The sequence below is a fragment of the Schistosoma mansoni genome, chromosome 4, assembly GCF_000237925.1.
Source record: "Schistosoma mansoni strain Puerto Rico chromosome 4, complete genome".
NCBI lineage: Eukaryota > Metazoa > Platyhelminthes > Trematoda > Strigeidida > Schistosomatidae > Schistosoma > Schistosoma mansoni.
In genome coordinates, this window is record NC_031498.1 from 31,104,238 (window position 1) to 31,126,216 (window position 21,979).

At 38.5% G+C, this 21,979-nt stretch overlaps 1 protein-coding gene across 1 annotated transcript; it reads right to left on the reverse strand.

Moving 5' to 3' along the window:
• Positions 1–11,383: 11,383 nt before the first annotated feature.
• On the reverse strand, positions 11,384–12,122 carry Smp_151020 (putative transmembrane protein 17; the record flags this gene model as incomplete). The annotated part of the gene is made up of 4 exons (XM_018797479.1): positions 11,384–11,677; positions 11,713–11,826; positions 11,873–11,976; positions 12,023–12,122. The coding sequence occupies 4 exons, from the start codon at positions 12,120–12,122 to the stop codon at positions 11,411–11,413; spliced, it is 585 nt and encodes a 194-aa protein (XP_018652517.1). The 3' UTR covers positions 11,384–11,410.
• Between the last annotated feature and the right edge of the window lie 9,857 nt (positions 12,123–21,979).

Here is a 21,979-nt window from a genome sequence, read left to right on the forward strand (position 1 = left end):
ACTTACCAGATAATCAAATAGCATAATCTTGGAACAGAGACTGGAAACCACCATCAAGAAAACATACTACTCAACCAAGTTGATTGTTACTGAAGAAAATAAGCCCATGATTTAAAAATAAACATAGGTAATCCATAAACGATTATTTCACATCCCACTGTATTCATCGATCCAAATGTTTGTATGGAAACACAAAAAGAGAACTAATCGAAAAATGAAACCAATGGTTATGGGATATGTGCCTAGATGGATTCACAATCACTTATTATAAAATATTTCGATGAACATAAAAATGTAAAAAACTGTGTTTATCAATAGTAAAATAAATAGTCGGAACGGGTCACAAGGTTGACATCAACACAACTGACAAAACACGTTGTATGGGAATCGTTGAGGTAGGATTTTTCGGTTTTTATATGCATTGGTTATTCGGAAATCCAAACTCCCCTTATGTGTATAGAAACAATTTGTTGTAACCTTGAATCTGGCCTGGTAATCTCTAAACCATTTCACAACGTATAGTGGTGTTACAACTTCCTGTTTTTTTAAACTTTATTTACCATTAGCACTGTATTTATTTGGACTTTTGTTTAATTGACCTTCATTGGTTTTTGTAAACACCTCAATATGTGTATATATGGTTAGATATATGGCATAAATACGTTATATTTTTCAGATAAATCCTCTTCATTGCTCTATCTAGAATTCCAGATTGTTAGAGGTGCATAACTAGAGGGATATTGAGTAGCATACCTTACGCTTTTATATTTACTCTATTTCCGATTATCTTCATGTCAATATTATTTCATAGTGTTACCATTCATAGATGAATACAAATTGAGTTTCCATAAACTGTGAAGATAAGTGTTACATATGCCTAATCTCAGTTAATCTTGATATACCATGCTGTTTAACAGAGGATAATTATTGAAAAATAAAATAAAATAATCTATATCAAGACATTGAACTAATAAGTTAACATGGTTTTAATGTAGTAATCTTAAGGTCTAGTGGTCATAAAATGGAAGAAATTTAGTCTGTCTAGTAGTCATCTGTAACTCTGAATAGTTTTTTGACTAAAAGTAGTTTGTAATAAAATCACTTTAGTTAATTACATGAAAGTATAAGACTTTTCTAATACATAATGATGCTTAGTCTAGTGAATTACTGGATACACAGTGATATATTGTTTCACCATTTAGGTGATTTCATTGTTTTAAATCAATACCTAATGATAATTATGCACAGTAATTGGATGATTATTATTTGGGTGGAACTAAAGTACGACTTATCAATGTATTAAAGCTTCAGTGGAGAAAAGTCATATGAACACTTTCAAGTCAATCATCTAATCTGTTTACTGTATGACCATAAAATGTGTAGCTAATAATTGATTTTAAATGGAACTTCATTTTATGTTCACTATCTTCATACTCGATGATCGAGGATAAATGAATAAAGTAAGAACTAGAATACAAATGTTCCTGAGTATACATTTCAGTAATTGAATTAACTAGCATATACAGTAGTAAATAACCGAATTATAATAGGATTGACTGGATATCAACTTCGGGTTGCAGGGACAACCAACTGACGAGTCCAAGATAGGACAAAACGCGCATCCTCGATTCCACTGCTAACCACAAACCATCTCCGCTCATAATGTTTGGGACTTAATGGTAATTTCGAGATAATGAGCATAGGATGCAAATATAACAAAAAGAGACCGATCAATTAGTCCTAAACATAAATGGGAAGACTCGAACAACCAATACAAATAAAATATAAATGTTCTTGAGTATACACTTCAGTAATTGAATTAACTAGCATGTACAGTAGTAATAAACAATCAAATTATAATAGGACTGAGTGAACACAATTGTACCAAAATAATAGTAGTGTTGGAACAATACCAAATTTAGACGTCTTTGCAATTGAATTGGATTTATAGCGACTAATGCATTTAGGACCACCAACAGTCATATTAGAAAAGAAATAACGCTGGCAATAGAATGTCCAGTAATTGTATTGTAGTGAAATAAATCCAGGACTGTATTAGATTGACCTAATCTGAATTGTGTTGAAATAAGTTCAAACTGTCCAGAGTATCAACTAGCCAACGTGTCTCAAGTATTTATATACCAGCATTTTGAAGATTTACGTGCAAGGCGTTCGAATTAGTCACACGACTGACCACAAGCCAACCAACAGAATTAAATTAATGCTTCTGACAGTCACGTGCTCTGTCATTTATTTGTATTCCAAAACGAGTATACAGTTACTTTCATTTAACATATCTGTTTCAGATAACACAGATGTTCCAAAACTAAGTAACTTAAACAGGTAAGATGTACCATATTCTGTATTTTTGCGTCCTGAATATATTAACTGTTAGAAGATCAGAGGTAATCATATCCAGCTATATTGCTGTAGCAAATATGAGTCATTTTGATGACAATGCTATCCTTAATGACTATCACAAGTGTCCAATCATGACTCTCTATCCTTTAAATGAGCTGTTAATAGTATGGGTGGCCTGCTTAAACATCTGGGCTACCTGTTCCTGTCATCTATATATTTCAACAGCACACAACCTATTCAGGTGCGTTTCTGAAAACTGTACAACCTTTCGCTGTAAAGGTTACAAAAGGCCTAATCAGAGATATCGTGTTTGCTGGGAACATGCAGCAAAAAGAATATACATTATTCATATGTCGATTGACTGAACTGCTGACATCTAACTGGCGATCACTGAATATTTATCGTCAGGAGCAACGAAGAAATAAGAAACGTAAACATGTTGAAATACTTTATGCTGAGAATTCGATTTTGTACCAAATAATATAATATTGAATAAAGCTAATAATAATAATAATAGTATGGTGTGTTTATCTTACATTTCCCTGAGTATGAGAAGCTAAATCATAGCATGACAACCAACGTAGCACCCAGGACACAAATGACAAAACTATCAAAAAAACAAGCTGACCTAGTTTAAAAAATGTTTGCCAATAAAACAATACATTTTTGTTGTCAAATGCATATGTATGTGCATATATTCCGAATGTATAATTTCCTTATGTCGCTACCAAGCCACTAAGCGTTCCACAAGTAACAAAGTATCAAGCATGGTCATTTATTAGGTTTATTCTATCAATCAAGAAGCCATAAAATCACAAATTATTACGTAATATCAACACTACATTAAATAATCACTAGACAGAAACCTCAACTATGTAGGTGGATTTCAGACCAAAATTAGACACTTAAATAGACCTAGGACCAGATACAATATGTCATAAACTTTTAATCGGTATCTAACCAGATGAAAAATATTCCCGTTTTTTCTACAGTGATTGGCTGTAAAGTATAAGACAGTAAATAACAGAACTTCACCAAATTGATAACTAAAGCTCTAAAAGTTGGTAAACTAATAGCCTTTTCCGTGATAATGTTGAGTAGGTACAAAAAAATAAAGAAAAACCAAAGTTCCTGTTTACATTGCGCAAAATGTTCCAGAAACAACCGGATAAAGAACTAACACTCATAAATCTAATCTAAACTGGTCAGCATATGTCATTTTTTCTAATAATTCGCTTCAGAAGAAGAAATATTTATGCTTTAAAGATCTTTAAAATTAACTTGTGGATATCGGTTTATGATTTTGCCTTTTCAGTTTCCAACGCTTAGTACGCATCAGTTACATTGACTAAAGATCATAAAGCCTTTGATAATTATTATTTTGATAATCTTTATTTCTTCGAAGAGATTTATTACCTTTTAAATCTCGAATCCGAAGGTATGATGGTACTCTAAGTAAAAAAGTTGATTTCCATTTTAATTTGCTACACTGCCGTTCATAGATGAGAATTCAGCTCTAAAGAATTTTAATGGATACTAAAGCTCATATTATCTTTTATCAATCGTCGAAAATGAAGTATTCAAGACACTATCAGAAATCAAGTAACTTACATAAGTATATCATTATAAGGTAAATTTGTACAAAGGGTAGCAATAGAATTAAGAAAGTGCATTTTGCCCAAATCGAAACTCTGCAGATGGATGTTCTTGTATCCTAGTGTTTTAAATAATGGAACAAACATTTATACTTGTCGTATAGGCTAGTGACTATCTAAACCCAGTTGATCAATGGATAACCCATTGGCCGTAAGAAGTGGAAGCTGCTATATTCGAGTGCTAGTACGAGTATCAATACAAGTAACCAAGTATAACCATTCGCCAAGTCCCAGATAACGAAAGAGCGTTGTGGATTCTACTGCTAGTCAACAGAATGACAGTGAGATCAAGATGCACATATGTTAAAAGGGATTGATTAACCATAGTAGTTAACAGAAACAACGGAAAAATAAAAACATTATAAAGTAATAAATATCATCACGAAGAGTTATATGGTGTGAAACTAAGTGCTAAAACACTATTCCAGTCTTGCAAATGTTATTGAATTAGAAAACGTAAAAGCGAACCGTCTTCTTGTATTACATCTCAGCAACTGATAGAAGGTTCTCATTCCTTTCTGCTCTTACGTTAAAAGATTTTACAAAACCCTTAATAAACATACCAACTCACTCTTTAGTATTAAATGTATCAATACAAAGGATGTAGCAAAACTGCTCTGTCTATTTATACTGCACTGAAAATGATACTTTCAAGGTTAAACGTTTTCAGGTAACGTAGGGTATTACCATTTTATTTCATTTGTTCAAGATAATAATCTCCCTAATATCATTACCAGCATTCATTGATAAACATGCCAGAAGCATAAACTCTGCTGCTAAACACCTGTTCATGTATATGAACAAAAAATATTCTTTATGACAGATTTTTATCTGGCTTGCATTTACAATAATCTAAGAGAAAAGAGAAACACTCAATTTTAAGACAAATAGACTTGTTTAAAATGACATTACATTAACCTATCACTTTAGGATCCCCCATAAGTCATAAAAGTTATTTAGATCAATTCTTTTGATTCAGAGCGATGCAAAGACACAAGAGTGTATTCGAAAAGTTAGTATTCTGTTTTTTATAGCAGGAATTTTAAACCTCTGCTATGATAAGTCATTAAAATTCTTAGATATTTTCATTTTTAAGATAGATTACGAGGTGAGTTTACCATTCCTCATCTTTAATAACGGTTTGCGCACTAAAAAGACCTAACTTTTTGTTTCGTCTACGATTAACCATTCCCGAATCCATTAAAAAGCGGTTCATTAGTCACTGTCGAATGAAATCAGGGTGGAATTCCTCCTGTCTCCGAGTGCTCGTCAGGTTTAACGTCCTATCCAAATAATTAGTATTAACATTTCCATGGAGGAACATAATATTAACAGAGATATTTCTTATAGGAGTTAGCACACGCCAACCTACCTACTGTCTTCATCGTTGAAGTGATAGTGCTTGCAAAAGAAATAGAGTTGAGCTACAAGCCAGCTTCAGTAATTTAATCAGTAATATGGCAAATTTGATTTCAATAAAAGTAGGGCGTTGTGCAATTTGTTGCAGTTACTATTCCATCCATCGCACGATCTGTATGAAATTACTGTTCAGTTGACATAAGTTGTGGTTTGGCGTGAAACCACACTAAAGCACTATTAATGATAGCCCATACTAGTACTACCGTCATCTAAAAACGCCTTGAAATGCTTCAATGATAGTCTCTTGTGTGGGACCATATTTAGAGCATCGGATCTAAACAGTCAACCAACATATGAAAATGGACACTACGTTAACGTTTCCGAGTAATTAGATGATAATCCGGCAGCCGAACTTCCTGAAAACATCTATAAGAAGCAACTAAACTTTTTCCGTAGCATGTGATCAACGAAAAGATGGCTTACGAATATTTTTCGTTCTAAACTACGATATATATGTTAGATGGATTTTCTTCTGGTAGTAAAAATCCCTGACGAAAATCTGAAAATTTTCGAAATATTCAGTTTAAAGAATCAATATGAAGAAATATTTTATCGTCTGCTGGTCAACAACTAAGATTTACACTAGAAAGTAAAATGGGCTTCTGGGAATGAACAATTTAAGGAGAAAGCGATACTTCGTATAAATATTTTAAGAACCAATAAACGGTGGTTGACCTAATTTAACTACCCATACAGACTATTACTATTTGGTGTCTGTGTGAAATGACAATTGCTCTGTGCATTACTATTGTGAATTGTATTTTAGTTTTAACACACTACATTCACGTGCGCTCTCCTTGAAGCACTGGTTTGTTAATAACTACTAAGATCTAAAAATTTCAATCCCATGCGCTACATCTAGTGCTGTTACTGGCGATAAAAAACGAGGTTTTCAGCGAATGCTTGTATCGCCATACTTCATTTAATTGCTTGGAGTAAAATGACTGAAAATGAGTGACCATGAAGTAATCCCTGCTAATCTAGGGCATAAATGGTTCAAATGGTTGTGGACGGAATAGAAGAAGCTTTCGCTTAACGGGCTTCCGTATATAGTAGCAGTGGATCACCAATACCTCCAGGCAGGAGCCTAGGTATATTAATGATAATAGGAAAAAAAGAAATTGGTTAATCATAATAATATGTTAACCTTAGTCCTTAAGAAGAAGTCAAGTTTCCTCTTAAAGGAATCCTGGGAAGTCACTTGGACTAGCTCAATCAGCAGCGAACTCTAAGATTTGACAACTTTTAAGGAGTAGAAGTTGTGTTTACAGTCCGTCCTGTTATGTTGGGTCTCCAGTTTCTGGGTGTTACCCCTTAGGTTAGTATTGTGACTAAGCGTAAGTAGATGTTTAGGGGAATGATCAGAAGTGTTAAGGATACTGTAAGTCATAAGAAGGTCACCTCTAAGACGCCTATGCTCTAACGGGTAAAGGTTAAGTGATTGGAGGTCATCGTAGGGTTTGAATTTGAGTCCCCGAACTGATTTCGTGGCTTGACGTTGGATACGTTCGAGAGTGTCCTTATCTGTTTGGAGAGAGGGAGGAAGTACTATGTTTCCGTACTTTAAGTGGGAAAGAATAAAACTGTTGAAGATTATGTGGAAAGTTATAACGTCAAACTGGCCAAAAGTGCGCTTCAATGTTACCAGCGCAAGGTTTGTTTGAAAGGCCTAGATAACAAAGGACAGTGGTATTTTTCCTCGTTGAGTAAATTCTATTGTTTTGATCGTTATTAACGTATCAAGACTACTGTTTTTATACTTTGATTGAATTTCTTTCAGTTAAAGTATTCTATTACAATATCATTTTTGGTATCCTAAATAGTTTTATCGTCGGTACTCCAGAGTACCTTTGTTTTTCTATTGTGTCTGTTAGTACTTTAGTCCTAACTATTTATAGTTTTTTTCTACTTATAGTCAACACTCACTTTCGCATCCTAAAATGACTGGAAGATGCAACAAAAGCATTTGCCACCGCCCAGGATGTCGATATCCTGTTGATAGCGGCATGCAGTGCGATGAGTGCAAAGGTTGGTACCACGAAGTTTGCACAAATCTAACACCTGCAGCTTTCAAGCGGTTCAGTAAAAATGGGTGCGTATGGCTATGTCAACAGTGCTGTTTGGATGCAAATAGCCTGTTAACCGAGGCCATCTCAATAGTAAATGCCGCAAAAAAGTGTCTCGGCAAGCGCGGTCGGGATACATCAGTCAGAACTCAATCTGTCGACACGCAGATTGACACAAGGCAGGCCCAAGTGAGTCCAAAAAATGCCGACCCACACTCTACAAAGGAGGAAGAACATCCTCCAAAGAGGTCTAACACAACCAGAAACTCGCGCAAAAAAGTCTCCTCTGTCCCTCGTATCAAAAATGGTGCCCAGAAGGGAACTTCCGGAAACCGAAACCGCAAGGCTCGATCGGTTTCCAGCGCGAAAGATGACCCAATCTCCCAAGTCGTCCTGAACCTTCCGGAATCCCACAGTACGCCTGACGCGACTGTGGTTACCACTCCAAAGAACGTTGGCGATTGGGTACGGGTCGTAAGAAAAAAACGCCAAAATGACGTAAAAGGAAATCATACCCCCACCAAAAGGGTCGACAAGCCGAGGTCTGATCACAGCGACAGATCAGTCATTCTCCATAGAGTCAAGGAGAGTGACAGCTTAGAACCGAAAGCTCGTTTTGAGCATGACATTGTGTTGATAAAACAACTACTCAACCAAGTTATGCCCAAAAACATCCCCGGAGTCACCTTGCTAAAGGTGTATAGACTAGGAAATCTAGCGCATCTGAAACCAAATCAATCTAGACTACTTAAAGTCGTTTTCAAATCCCCGAACGAACGTGACTTAATCTTAGAAAATGGACATAAATTAAAGGGTTCAGGAGTTTTTCTCCGTAAGGACTTACCGTTGGCGGACCGTGTTAAAAGACGGGAAGCCGAAAAGGAACTACATCTCAGATTAGACGCTGGCGAAAAAGACCTGAAAATTGTAAATTTTCGGGTTGTGAGGCTTCGACAGAGGATGATGCCGAAGCCACTCTGGGTGAAGCACGAGGCCACCTAAATAGGCTTCGGATCTGTTATACCAACGCCCGGAGCTTACTAAATAAGCTACCGGAACTAGGTGTACAGATTGACTCAACTAGGCCAGACATAATCGCAGTCACAGAAACATGGCTGACGCCGTCTATAGATAGTAGGGAACTTGATTTCGAGGGTTTTACATTAGTAAGGGCCGACAGAACACAAACGCGTAAAGGAGGGGGAGTAGCTCTATTCATTAGGAATGCTATCCCATTCACCATTATCGACAGTGTATCCCATGAGAGTGGGACGTATGAATTAGTTAGCTGCCGCCTGAAATGCAGGGGACAAGAGTTGCTACTTAGTTTGATCTATCGCAGTCCAAGCTGTGAGGCAAACGAGGTCCTGCTAAGCAGTCTCAACACTTTATCACGAAGTGATCGATGTCTAATCCTAGGGGACTTCAATGCACCCATGGTGGACTGGGGAAATCTGCGGACTGAATCGTCAGCAAATTCCTTCGAACAGGAACTAGTTGATGCGGTAATCACATGTGCCCTAGTGCAACACGTGAAGGAAGCAACGAGGTACGACCCGGGTTCTGCATCATCCTTACTAGATCTTATATTGACTCATTATGAGGATGATGTTGCAAACCTGGATTACATGCCGCCCCTAGGCAAAAGTGATCATGCAGTTTTAAGCTTTGACTTCCATATAACTGTCGATCACGAGTACGCTTCAGCTCAATCCAGACCTAACGTCTGGAAAGCAAACATACCAGACATCATGAAATCAGCATCATCAGTAGATTGGAAAATAGACCCAGAGTCATCAATCGAAACGGCTTGGGACATATTCCGGAATTTATACTTAGAAGTTACCGCCCCCCACATCCCTTGGACTACACCTAGGAGACCGAGAAACTCCCCACCGTGGTTCAGTAGGGAGGTTCGCATCCTTCTCCGTAAAAGAAGGAAAATGTGGGACAGATTTAGGTTACTGGGGACTGACGAGGCAAAATCTCAGTATCAAAAGGCTCGAAATACCTGTGCCTCAACCCTCCGTAAGGCCAGAAAGCTGTACGAAGAGAAAATCGTTAGGGAATCCATAGAATGCCCTAAACGCTTGTATTCGTATATAAACCAAAGGACAAAAAGAAGAAGAAATGTTCCTTCACTATGGGGAGACAGTACTGCCACATCACTAGTGGAGGACGACTTTGGCAAAGCTCAAGTATTCTCTAAATACTTTAGCGATGTATACACCATAGAAACACCCTTCTCACCAGTCCATGAAAATCCCCCCACACAAGCACTGGACAGCGTAACCATTAAAGAACTCGATGTCTTTGGTCTGCTAGTTAGGCTTGACATAGGTAAATCCACTGGACCCGATGAACTGCATCCTAGGTTACTAAAGGAATTAGCTAACTTTGTTGCGAACCCTTTAAGTGTATGTTTTAATCTATCCGTAACCCAGGGTCGTCTACCAAAAGACTGGAAGAACGCCATAGTAAGTCCAGTCTTCAAAACAGGTACAAAACATAAGCCTGAGAATTACCGACCAATTAGCCTAACTAGCGTGGTTGTTAAAATCTTAGAAAAGATTATTCGGAAGGAACTGTTAAAGTATCTCGATGAAAACCGGATTCTCTCCGAAAAGCAGCATGGTTTTAGAACAGGTTACTCTTGTCTCACAAACTTATTAGTCGCTCGTGAAAGCTGGTGCGCTCTTAAGGACCAAAAATTACCTATAGACGTAGCTTACATCGATTTCAGCAAAGCTTTCGACAAAGTTCCGCATAACCGGTTATTATATAAGCTAAGGAATGTCGGGATTGGAGGCAATCTATTGATGTGGATAAAAGACTTCCTGGTTGGGCGTCAACAAAGAGTAAGGGTGAACTCCAAGTTGTCTAGCTGGGAAACTGTGCTTAGTGGAGTCCCCCAGGGTACAGTTTTGGGGCCAGTGTTATTCCTCCTGTACGTAAATGATCTCCCTCGTCTACTATCGTCATCGGTCTTACTCTATGCTGATGATGTCAAGATATGGAGAGCGATACAAAGCAAGGGCGATAGCTTAGAACTTCAAAATGACCTGGAGAGATTATCTGAATGGTCCCAAACCTGGCAATTGCCGATAAACACTTCCAAGTGTATTGTGATGCATATTGGCCACCAGGGTACAGATACATACACGATGAATAACACTGAGTTACCTATTGTTCAGGCACACAATGACTTAGGCGTCATCGTTAGTCAAGACTTAAAGACTACTGCACACTGCTGTGCAATAGCCGCCAAAGGTTTTAGGACTTCATGGTCCATACGCAGGGCTTTTAGGCATCTTGACGCTAAAACGTTTCTGACTTTGTATACAGTGTTCGTACGCCCTAAACTTGAGTACTGCATACAAGCAGCTAGCCCCTGCCTAAAAAAAGACAGTGAACTCTTGGAAAGGGTTCAGAGAACAGCAACTAGGCTGATTCCCGGAATAGCGAAGCTCCCGTATGGTACTAGACTGACCAAGCTAAACCTATTCCCGCTGTCATATAGAAGAATCAGAGGCGACTTGATTACAGTTTTCAAATTGCTTAATGACAAATTTGCACCTGATATGCCCTCATTTTTCTTGTCTTCCAAAACAGAAAATCTACGAGGACACTCCAAAAAAGTTCACAAGCCCCGAACGAATTACTTATCAGCTGACTACCGACTTTCCCATCGAATAATCAACGAGTGGAATTCATTACCTCAGCACGTGGTTGAGGCTCCATCCGTCGACTCCTTCAAAAGAAAGTTGGATCAGCTGAGAGACCATCATCGCCAGGACTAACACAGGCCATCAAGCCTCCTGTCCTTTCCAAACTGAAACTAACAAGACTATGTTTATGATAAATGAGTCTGAAATAAACAAGTAAGAAGACGAAATTTATTTTCCACAATTACATTTGATATTCGAAAGATTTGTTCTCAAAATTTTCAATCTGACGAGAACGTAAATGTGAATGGAACTTTAGGGCTTGCGTTTGTACCATAAGTTTTAGGACAAAAAATCCAACCAAAGACTCAAAGACTACCATTATAAACTCAATTATATGGATAGTTCTCTCAAATGATGACAAAATCATGTCGGAGTTGAATAACATGAAAGAAATAGCTGGAAGTTGTATCAAAATAGTCAGTAACCATGATCCAGTTAGTTCAGGGACCTAAAGAAAACGTTAGAATAATGATATGGAAATACCAACTCCATCAAGTTTCCAGCATATCCAAGATACAATCTGAGGCCTTCCAAAACAGAGTATAAGACGAATACAGCAGTATTAATTACTTTATAAACGGGGTCTAAATATTCGAACTATAATGTTATCAAGCTATGAATAAATATATTTTGAAAAATCTACCTCCATTATGAGCGTCATTAGCGTTCCGATGAACCAAAATGGGGAGTATAGAGAGTTGAAGTAAAACGACATCTGTAAAGGTAAATTTGTAACATATTCGAACTCTGTATATATATTTATTAGGAATTATGTTGCAAGGATAAAAATAACCTTTGTGTCTATTTTTGGAATAGATGCTTCCATGTGCATTTTTACTTAGGAATAAGTAATCTGCTACTGACTTCAATGCACGCTTAGCATTCTTTGACATTACCCAGAATTTCGAATCTGCAGCAAACTGAGTTGCGAAGGACAATCAGTTTGGTCTCAAAAGTCAATACATATTCCAAACATTCGAAAAAGAATTTATTATTTCTTACCCGAAGTGTCTGAATATAATCTGGACAATAGTTAGAAAAAGCTTAGTGAAGCACCACTTGATATTGACATGAGTAGCCATGCATCTTTAGTGGAAATCGAAGACCTGGATAAAACCGTCACCGTCCCAAATATTCCCGGTGTGCCTGTCCTGAGTGACAAAAAATGGACGGAAGCACGGAGAAAAAGAAATGAAAAAAGCTTAAAGTAATACTCACGTGGTTGGCAAGTTATTTGTGAACTCGCATTGAGTCACGCAATACAATACCAAACTCTGATATTAAGGCAGAACTCCACCCTGGAGTGACTGAGAAGAATTTAGTTTCGTCGAATATTATTATAAGTAATGTGCTGGAGTCAAACGATATCAGTCTCAAAATTAGACACGCGTATGATTTGGAGAGGCTCGGAGAATATATCCGTGGCACCTTACTAGATAACTTTAAAGGTGTTCAGGTCAAAAAATTGGTTAGAATAGGTAAAAGGGCTGACGATAGTGTTCAACCCCAACCACATAGACTACTTAAGGTAATCCTAGGATCGGAAACACAACGTGATCTTCTGTTAAGTAGCGCTCGTAGTCACTACAATTCTGACATTCGAGTAAAACCGGATATGTTTCTTGAAGATAGAATAAAAAGGAAGACGGCACTAGCTGAACTAGAAATCCGTCGACAAAACGGTGAGGATAACCTCCGATTAGTGGGTTTTCGAATAGTCAGGTCTTGGAAGCGAATGCTACCAAGGCTTGTGTAGATAGGTCGTTCTCCCGAGGAGTTTTGTATGCCAACACTCGTAGTCTAAGACATAAATTCTACGAACTAGGAGTGTTAATGGACAAATTAAGGTCACTTATTGTAGCTGTTGCGGAAACTCGGTTAGTCAACGACTTCGACATTACCCCAGAACAAATACGGATCCCACTCTTTAGAAGTGATAGTCATAGATGCAGGTGGCGTTCTTTTATACATAGACAACAATATAGATATCGCTCCTCTGTTTGTGAATCCCTTGATAGTGGAACTTGTGAACTCATTAGCCGAGAGCTCACTATCAGATGTTATACCTTTGTACTCGGTTTCATCTACAACAGCCCAATCTGCTTAGCTGATGACTTTATTTTGGCGCACATTCAGCTATGGAGTGCAAATAACAGATGCTTGATATTGGGAGACTTTAATGCACCTGACATTAGTTGGACGGAGATGACCACGAAAGGATCTATATACTCCTTTGATAGTAGGTTCCTGGAATAAGTAATGGAGCATGCATTAATATAGCATGTACGCAAACCCACACGTTTTGATGTAAATCAAGCTTCTTCTCTGTTTAACTTGGTAATCACTCATGAGACTGAGGATATTGCCAGTCTAAATATTCTTCCACCGTTAGTGAATAGCGATCATGCTGTTTTATCATTCACGTGCATGATATACGATCAGGTTAGACCTCGCCCAAATATATGGAGAGCTAACATATCATCCATTCAGGAGTGCACAGCTTAGACAGATTGGTCAGTAGATACTAGCTCATCAGTTGAAGAGAGGTTTATATTTGAGGGCAAGTTTAGTTCAGTTACTTCCTCGTTCATACCACATCCGATACCACGTAGACCGACTAATGGTCAACCATGGATAATCAAACAACTCAAGAAACTTCTTAGACGTATGAAAAAGCATTGGAATATGTTCATCTCTACTGGCTTAGAACAGTACAGATCCAGTTATCGTAGGATTAGGAATGCTTGTAACGCATTAATCAGTAAGACTAGAAAGTCGTGTGAAAATTAATTGGTTAGGGATTAAAAATAAAGTCCGAAACGATTATTCTCATGAATAAAAAGGCGAGCTCAGAGAAGTAATGGAATCCTATCACTTTTGGTACAAGAAAATCCGTCAATATTGGCAAGATGTGATACCGAAAAAGCTGAAGCATTATCAGAATATTTCAGCAAAGTATTTTCTATCAGTGATGAGGAACGACCAACTATTCATTGTGATTGTGGTGGCTTGTTGATGAACCCTGTAGTTATCGAGAAAGGTACTGTCTTAAGACTACTTCAGCATCTCAAACCTGATAACTCCAGTGGTCCTGATTATAATCATCCTAGGATTATGAAAGCCCTAACAGATTTAATCGCTGAAGGTCGAAATATTTTTGTAGATGTGATTTTCATAGATCTAAGTAAAGCCTTTGATAAGGTCTCCCTTTCTGATCTTAAATTAAAACTGGAAAGTTCTCGAATTCATTATACGGTTATAGGCTGGATAAGTGACTTTCGCCATGACAGGAGACACAGAGTAAGGATAAAGGGAGCCCTGCCATTGTGAGAATCTGTAAAAAGTGGAGTTCCCCAAGGCACAATCCTAGGTCCTCTTCTCTTTTTACTTCATGTGAATGAATTACCAAGTGTAGCTAAATCATCCGTCCTACTCTTCGCCGATGACATAAAGGTTTGGAGACCCATATACAGCATGTCAGACAGAATAGTATACAGGAAGATCTCAACTCACTAGTGGCATGGATGAATGGGTGCTCACTAGAAGTAAGTCCTAACAAAAGTGCAGTGATGTAACTAAATAACTACGATGATTCGTATTACTACACAATATGTGGATTTGGGTTACCCAAAGTAAGAAACTATGAAGATTTAGAAGTGGTACTAAGCAATGATCTCAAAACAACCAGCTACTGTAAGGCTGCTGCTGCGAAAGGCTATAGGGTATTATGGTCTATTCGTAGACATTTTCAGTATTTGGACGAGGAAATGCTTAGATTATTATATCCTACTTTCGTGCTACCACATTTGAAATATGGGATTCAAGAAGCGAGTCCTTGTTTCAAATATGAGGCGGATATGCTGGAACGGGTCTAACGCCGATGGACTAAAATGGTAAAAGGCCTATCTGGCCTATCTTATGAAGACAGACCAAGACACCTCAACTTATTACCGTTATCTTACCGTAGAATACGGGTGACCTAATATCGGCTTATCGTATCCTGAACGATGAACTTGGTATTAATACGTCTTACCTTCTCCTTCCGTTTAGGACTGATCACTTGAGAGGACATTCGAAGAAATTTCAAAAACTGGTATCAAATCGTCTACGTCTGGAGTTTCTTTTCTCGCACCGAGTAGTGAATTACTGGAATTCTCTACCAGAACACGTAATATCAGCACCCTCTGTTGATATATTCAAAACGAGATTGGACCTTCACAATGTAACAAACTGCAAGGATTAATATAGGTCAATAGACCTCCTATCCTTATTACTGAATACTGTAGGCTGAAACGGTTCACTAACCAATAACCTTGTGACGAGTTAACACAAACCATTTTGCTTATTTGTTACCATTTAATCAACCGGTGATATCTGTTAAGATTAACTGAGGGTCAACTTACAGAACTTCTTCAATAACACAGAGTTGATATAAAAAGAGCGTCTGAAGCAAATTTCGCAGCCGAGATGATAAGATGGCACTTCATGAGGATAAGACCCGACTTTAAAGTTAGGTGAATAACAACGGACTTTATTTTCGGCACCTAAAGGTGTGAAATAGTCCATCTGGGACGCGTTTCAGATAACGCATGAAACTTAGGTAACTCCCCTCTAAAGATATCCCAAGTTGAAAAAGATCTAGGAGTGTTGGTACCCTATGATCTAAAGTCTTACGTCAATTGCGACAAAAATACCTTTCGGGCAAACCTTGGGCTGGTAATGTTGAAACATATTTTTCATCAGTTCGACGATAGAACTTCCCACTTAGTTTTAAACAGTTTTGCTCGACTTCATTTAGAGTATGGAAACGGCGTTTCGCCCCTCACTCCGACAGGATAAGAATACACTAGAATGTAACCAACGGCGAGCCACGAATTCGGTTTGAGGATTCGAATTCAACACTTATGAATAGCGCCTCAAATCACTGAATCTTTACCTATTAGAAGTGTCTCACTGGTGACCTTCTAATGACTTGTAGCATTATAAACACTCTTGAATACCTCCTAGAACATCCACTTAGGCTCACTCCCAACACAAATATTAGGGGATGACACCCAGAAATTAGATTCACAGCATAGCATAATCGACTGTAGGCATACCTTTTATTCCTTATGGGTAGAATTCGCTGCCGACTGAGCAAGTTCAACTGACTTCCCAGGAGTTCTTTATGAGAAAACTTGATATATTCCTAAGCACTGAAGATAGTATATCATTATAATAAACTAATACCTCCATTTTTATTGTTACATATATCTAAGTTCCAACCTGAAGGCATCGGTGATCCACTGCTACTAGAGACGAAGGCTTATTCGGCAAAAACTTTTTTCGGCTAGAACTCGTTGAACCAACTGGATCATTCTACTTAGTAAATCCTCCTCAATCTGGTGTGAAAGCGGATTCTGTAGCTTAATTAACGTATCCATGGAAACGTTCTGATAGATTTCATTCCAAAGTTAATCATATTCAAACAGTTACCTAATTTTGTTCCGAATGTTTGCTGGTTTTAGAAGGCTAAATTAATGCGTTCGGACAAAAAGAGCTTCAACTGACATTATATAACCCCACTACATTATAGTAACATATAAATCATGAATATAACTTTATCAGTCTTCGGTATCGATGCTGACTCTATTAGTTTTACTTAAAATCCTCATTTAAATGATACGTCTCGCATCCTCACCAGGTTATTTCTCCGTACATCGTTCTGAACATTCTTACGACAGCTAGTCAGCCTAAGTCGTATAAATCAAGTATAGATCATTTTCCAAGTATATCTTCGCATTTCTTTATTCCTGAATTCCGTCTTAGTTTAATTTTGGGTCCTCATTTAAAAAAGGCTTTATGAGCAACAGAGCTGTGCATTGTATATCCACGACATCTTCACCAGCTTCTGATTCCTCTCGTTTAACCTGATCAGGAACAGGAGTCTTTTTCTTATTGAGCTCCTTAGGCAGTGCTCTGACACGCTGAAGATAATCACAAAACCTATAGTTGTTGACTCTCATAAGCAACCTTATAATACTACAAAAACTAACTGAGTAGGTCCTTTCTTCGGCATTCTCGGCATCAACGTGACCGGTTTGAGGCCATTAGATTTATAGAACAATCGCATTTCACCTTGATCTATGCAGGTAAATCAGATCCCATTAAATAATTTACACAACTCGTTCACCTGTTTATAAACTTGGTGCATGTGTGTCGATGCAGTTACTGCAGCTGCAAAAGTCGTTATAAAGTTTCCCGGGAGATAGGTGGTGAATTTTGACGTCCCACAAATGACCATAACATACAGAAGTTCTTCGTTTGAAGACCAATTGATTCATCATTATACAGAAGTCTACGACGCAAAAACGGCATGAGTCACTGCCCACCACCCTACATGGAATGGAATAGTGGAAAGACTATGACATGTTATTTATCTTCATCGTGGTGACCGGTGACTATTGAGTCAAGTAAGAGCTCAACAACTGGCTTTCTTAAAATTAATGCAACGGAAAGAACTCCATGGAAATCCCTCCAAAGCACTTCATTGCACAGTACTGTCATTTATTTGTTCTTCTTCCATGTTTTGTATTCTTATCTTTATTCGGATCTCTTTAAGCCATACTTTATATTCTTCAATATTTTTTGTCTGGACTTTTATTATTCGAATTTGATCAAAGATTTGCCTTTGTTATGTGATCAAACTATCTCATGTTGCCAGATTATTGACAACCGAATAATCTCTGGCTAAACTCAGAGTTACGGCGTGGTTCAGTGTATATTTGTTAACCCTTGACTGTCTGCTTGGAAAGGTTACTTGAATCCTTGCAGTAAGATATCTGGTCCCATCTCGTTGGTTATACACATAGTGATTCTCGAGTGTCGAAATCTTATGGACTAACTATTCATGTTGCTGTCCGACATGTCACTTTGTGCTATGGAAACCTTTGCATGTATAGTACTGGCCATAACGTTTGGGATATTTTGAACTTTTGATTGAATGTATTTGCCTTCTTAACCTCTGTGAAGATACGACTAGTATTCTAATTTTACAACTAGCTACCAGTAACACCTTCTGTGTTCGAAGCGTTCAACAACCAATCGAAATCAGAAGTCAGACGAGAAGAGGTAGGAAGGATATATTTGATACGTTATCAATATATCGAGAAGCGTTTACTCTGATCTGGCTAGCGAACGTAGGAGCTGTGTCCCACGCATTCCCACGAAGTTGGTCGGTTAACGGTTTCATAAGAAATGAGCAATTTGGTACGAACCATCTGTAGAAACTTACGAGGCCGTTGAAAGTGCGCAACTGCTTAATCGTGGTCGGTTCTGGGTAATACAGAATGGTCGCCACCTTGCTTCTAAGGGGTCGGATGCCTTGAGTATCAATGGTGTGTCCTAAGAAGTCTAAAGAGGCTGTTCGGATCTGGCATTTCTGAACGTTTACATTAATGCCATGCCTTTGAAGTCGTTCGAAAACAATGTCCAGATGCTTGAGATGTGATTCTCTGTCCGGACTTGCTATTAGACAGTCATCAACATACGCATGTACGAAGTTGAGACCTCGGAAGACGTCGTCTATGAACTTTTGGAAGGTTTGAGCCACATTTCTTAAACCGAAAGGCATTCGTAAGAATTCGTACAGGCCAAAAGGAGTGATGATGGCGGTTTTCGGGATGTCGTCAGTTGCCATCGGGATTTGGTTATAAGCCTTAACTAAGTCGATTTTCGAAAAGACAGTTGTACCTTTCAAGGTAGCTGTCAAATCGTGAATGTGGGGCAACGGGTAACGGTCGTGAATGGTTTCAGAGTTCAGACGCCAATAATCACCAGTTGGACGCCAATCATTGCTGTCCTTTTTAGGGACCATGTGCAATGGGGATGACCAAGGGCTATTTGACGGTCGAATTATTCCCAAGTCTATCGTGTGGTCGAATTCGTTTTCAGCCAACCTAGGCTTTTCGGGAGCCAGTCGTCGTGCTTTTGAGAATGCAGGTGGTCCTGTAGTCGAGATGTGATGTGTAACATTGCTGGTTACACAAGGCAATTTCGGTTGTGGTTGATATATCCCTGAGTATTTATGGAGTAATGGTTGATATAATGGGTATATGGAGTGCTTAATTGTGACTGGGGATAATCTGCAACCAGAACAAGGAGTTACGCAAACAGATAGCTTAGTGTTTCCGTCTATTAACCTTCGTAAGCGTGTGTCGATGAGTAGATTGTGGTGTTGTAGCAGGTCTATACCAATGATTGGCATAGAAACATCTGCAACAACGAAAATCCAGTGTATGGGTTTGCGTAGACCCACGTTAAGGTAAACGTACCTTTTACCAAATGTAGCGATTGGTTTTCCGTTCGCCGTCTGTAAACTTAACACAGACTCGTGGTCGAGAGACAGATCGCTTATGTGATACGCTTCTTCGCTCGTTTCTTGACCGACTACGATCATTGCGAAATCTGAGGTATCGGGTGAGTGTATGACATAATTTGTTAATGTCATTCTGGGCCGTTTGAGGTTTTTCCTTGACGGAAAATACCTCAGCGCTAGTGGATTTGGTAATTTCTAGAATTCGATCGGCAGATGCAGCTAGTTCGTCTACGGCGTTGTTTTGGAACGAGACGAGCATTGCTTGCACCTGTTTCGGGAGTTTAGACAAGAGGAATTGTTTAAATGGGCTATCGTCGAAATTTCTTTGACCAATTACTTCCCTCATCCTTAACAACATGTCCGTCGCGGAACCATGTTGCAGGTCGATATTGTTAAGTAGCTGATCCAAACGTTGCCGATCGGTTAGATCTCCGCGTTTTAGGATCGACCGTTTGAGTGTTTCGTAAGGTTCCGGAACATCACTAGTAAACATACTAGGTGTTACGTACCTGTTAAATTCGCGCGGTAGTACCGTAACCACTGCGAGGAATCGTAAGTCCGTGATTCCGTGCCAGCAAAAGTCAGCTTCTACGTAGCAGGACCAGGATTCGATATTGTCAGGCCAAAAAGGCGTTAACTGAATCGAAGGTGGGGGAATAGCCCTTAGCTTAAATACTTGGGGTGTTTGTTCGGTCATTGTGAAAAATTAAGTATTATGATGAACGAAAAATAAATAATTAAAGTATATATGAAAACTCGGGAAAAAAAAGTATCACAATATATAAAAGTCAAATTAAGCAACACAATGATTAATGAAATTCCAAAAAGGAACAGACTCACAGTTTATTGGCTTGGTGTACCAGATCACGTCGGTCTCACCACTGAAGATACGACTAGTATTCTAATTTTACAACTAGCTACCAGTAACACCTTCTGTGTTCGAAGCGTTCAACAACCAATCGAAATCAGAAGTCAGACGAGAAGAGGTAGGAAGGATATATTTGATACGTTATCAATATATCGAGAAGCGTTTACTCTGATCTGGCTAGCGAACGTAGGAGCTGTGTCCCACGCTGGGTGGAAACGTGATCTGGTACGGATGAATGACCGAAAGCCTTCAGTTAAACAAGTCCACTTAAAACAATGTGGTCAGCATCCAATGTCGAACACTTAATGAGCTATTGATTCTGGGGATTTGTTTACAGCTACATCTGGTTCATTATTTCTGAGCTCAGGCCGAACGTTGGTATTTCAGTCGTTACAGAGGTTATGTATAACCCGTTCAAATATTTCGATGCAATCAAGTTAGTTGATTACAAACCTCATTTCAAAATAATACCGACTATTTACAATAATTGCTAACTAGACCAAATAGGGCAGATACCAACATACACCGTTATACAAGTTTTAGGGAATAACAACGTACGAGCGTTAAAGAGTTTAGGTCCAAGCCTGAATCAACGCCAACGGGTATGCGTCGACCAAAGTTAACTAGATGAGATCACACAAAAGCTGATGTTTTCAGCGTCACATCATTCCAAACACGAACTAGTGATCCAATTTTTAGTAATCACACAAAAAATCACACGAACTTTTATTGAAGTTTTCCATTCCTTTATTAACATCGGTTTTTGAGAGTTCTACTGATGAAGTCAATGAACTTGTTTAGGTTCATTTCAAGAGTAGTCATGGGTTTCAGTACTCGTAACTTAGTCTATAACCTCACAACCAAATGTCATCTGACAAGTACTCTCTATCTTACAGACATGTGTGTACTGTTTTTTATGTTGTCGTTAGAAATGCGTTATCCTGAAGCTTAATTGTGAACACTGATTCACAGCTAGTATAGCTTGTTTTTTAAGAGTTGGATGGTGTAAACAGTAGATTACTCTTTAATCCTCCCGTCTTCTTTTCGCACCCAAAAATGCATAGGAAAATAGCGAAGTGTTTATGAACTCCGAGTCTGCAACAATATAGAATCTCTCGACCCCAAATATTTGGCGAGGATTCAAGACACTAACTAATAGACCAACGGCTTCCTCAACACAACCCCATATTATTTGATTGTCAGGGACCATAATCTTCACAATTTAGTGGTCTATTTCCTTTGAACGTGAGGTTTAATAGCTTGTTGATGGCTCATTATCAGCTTTGGGTCTGATTAAAATTATAAACAGAGGCCCACATTTTGTGCTTTCACACAGTTCGTCGTTCAGCCGTGACAGCTTCCGAAATCAATACTGAAAGGTTGCTTAAACATACGGCCTGCAGGAAGACGCGTAACAGAAAGCAGTTTTATGCATAAAACTCTGAAAAGACAGGATAAGGTCTCACACTTCCATATGAAAGCTGGTTTTAACTCTTCAGCACATTGACCTTGAGCTGAGCGGTATC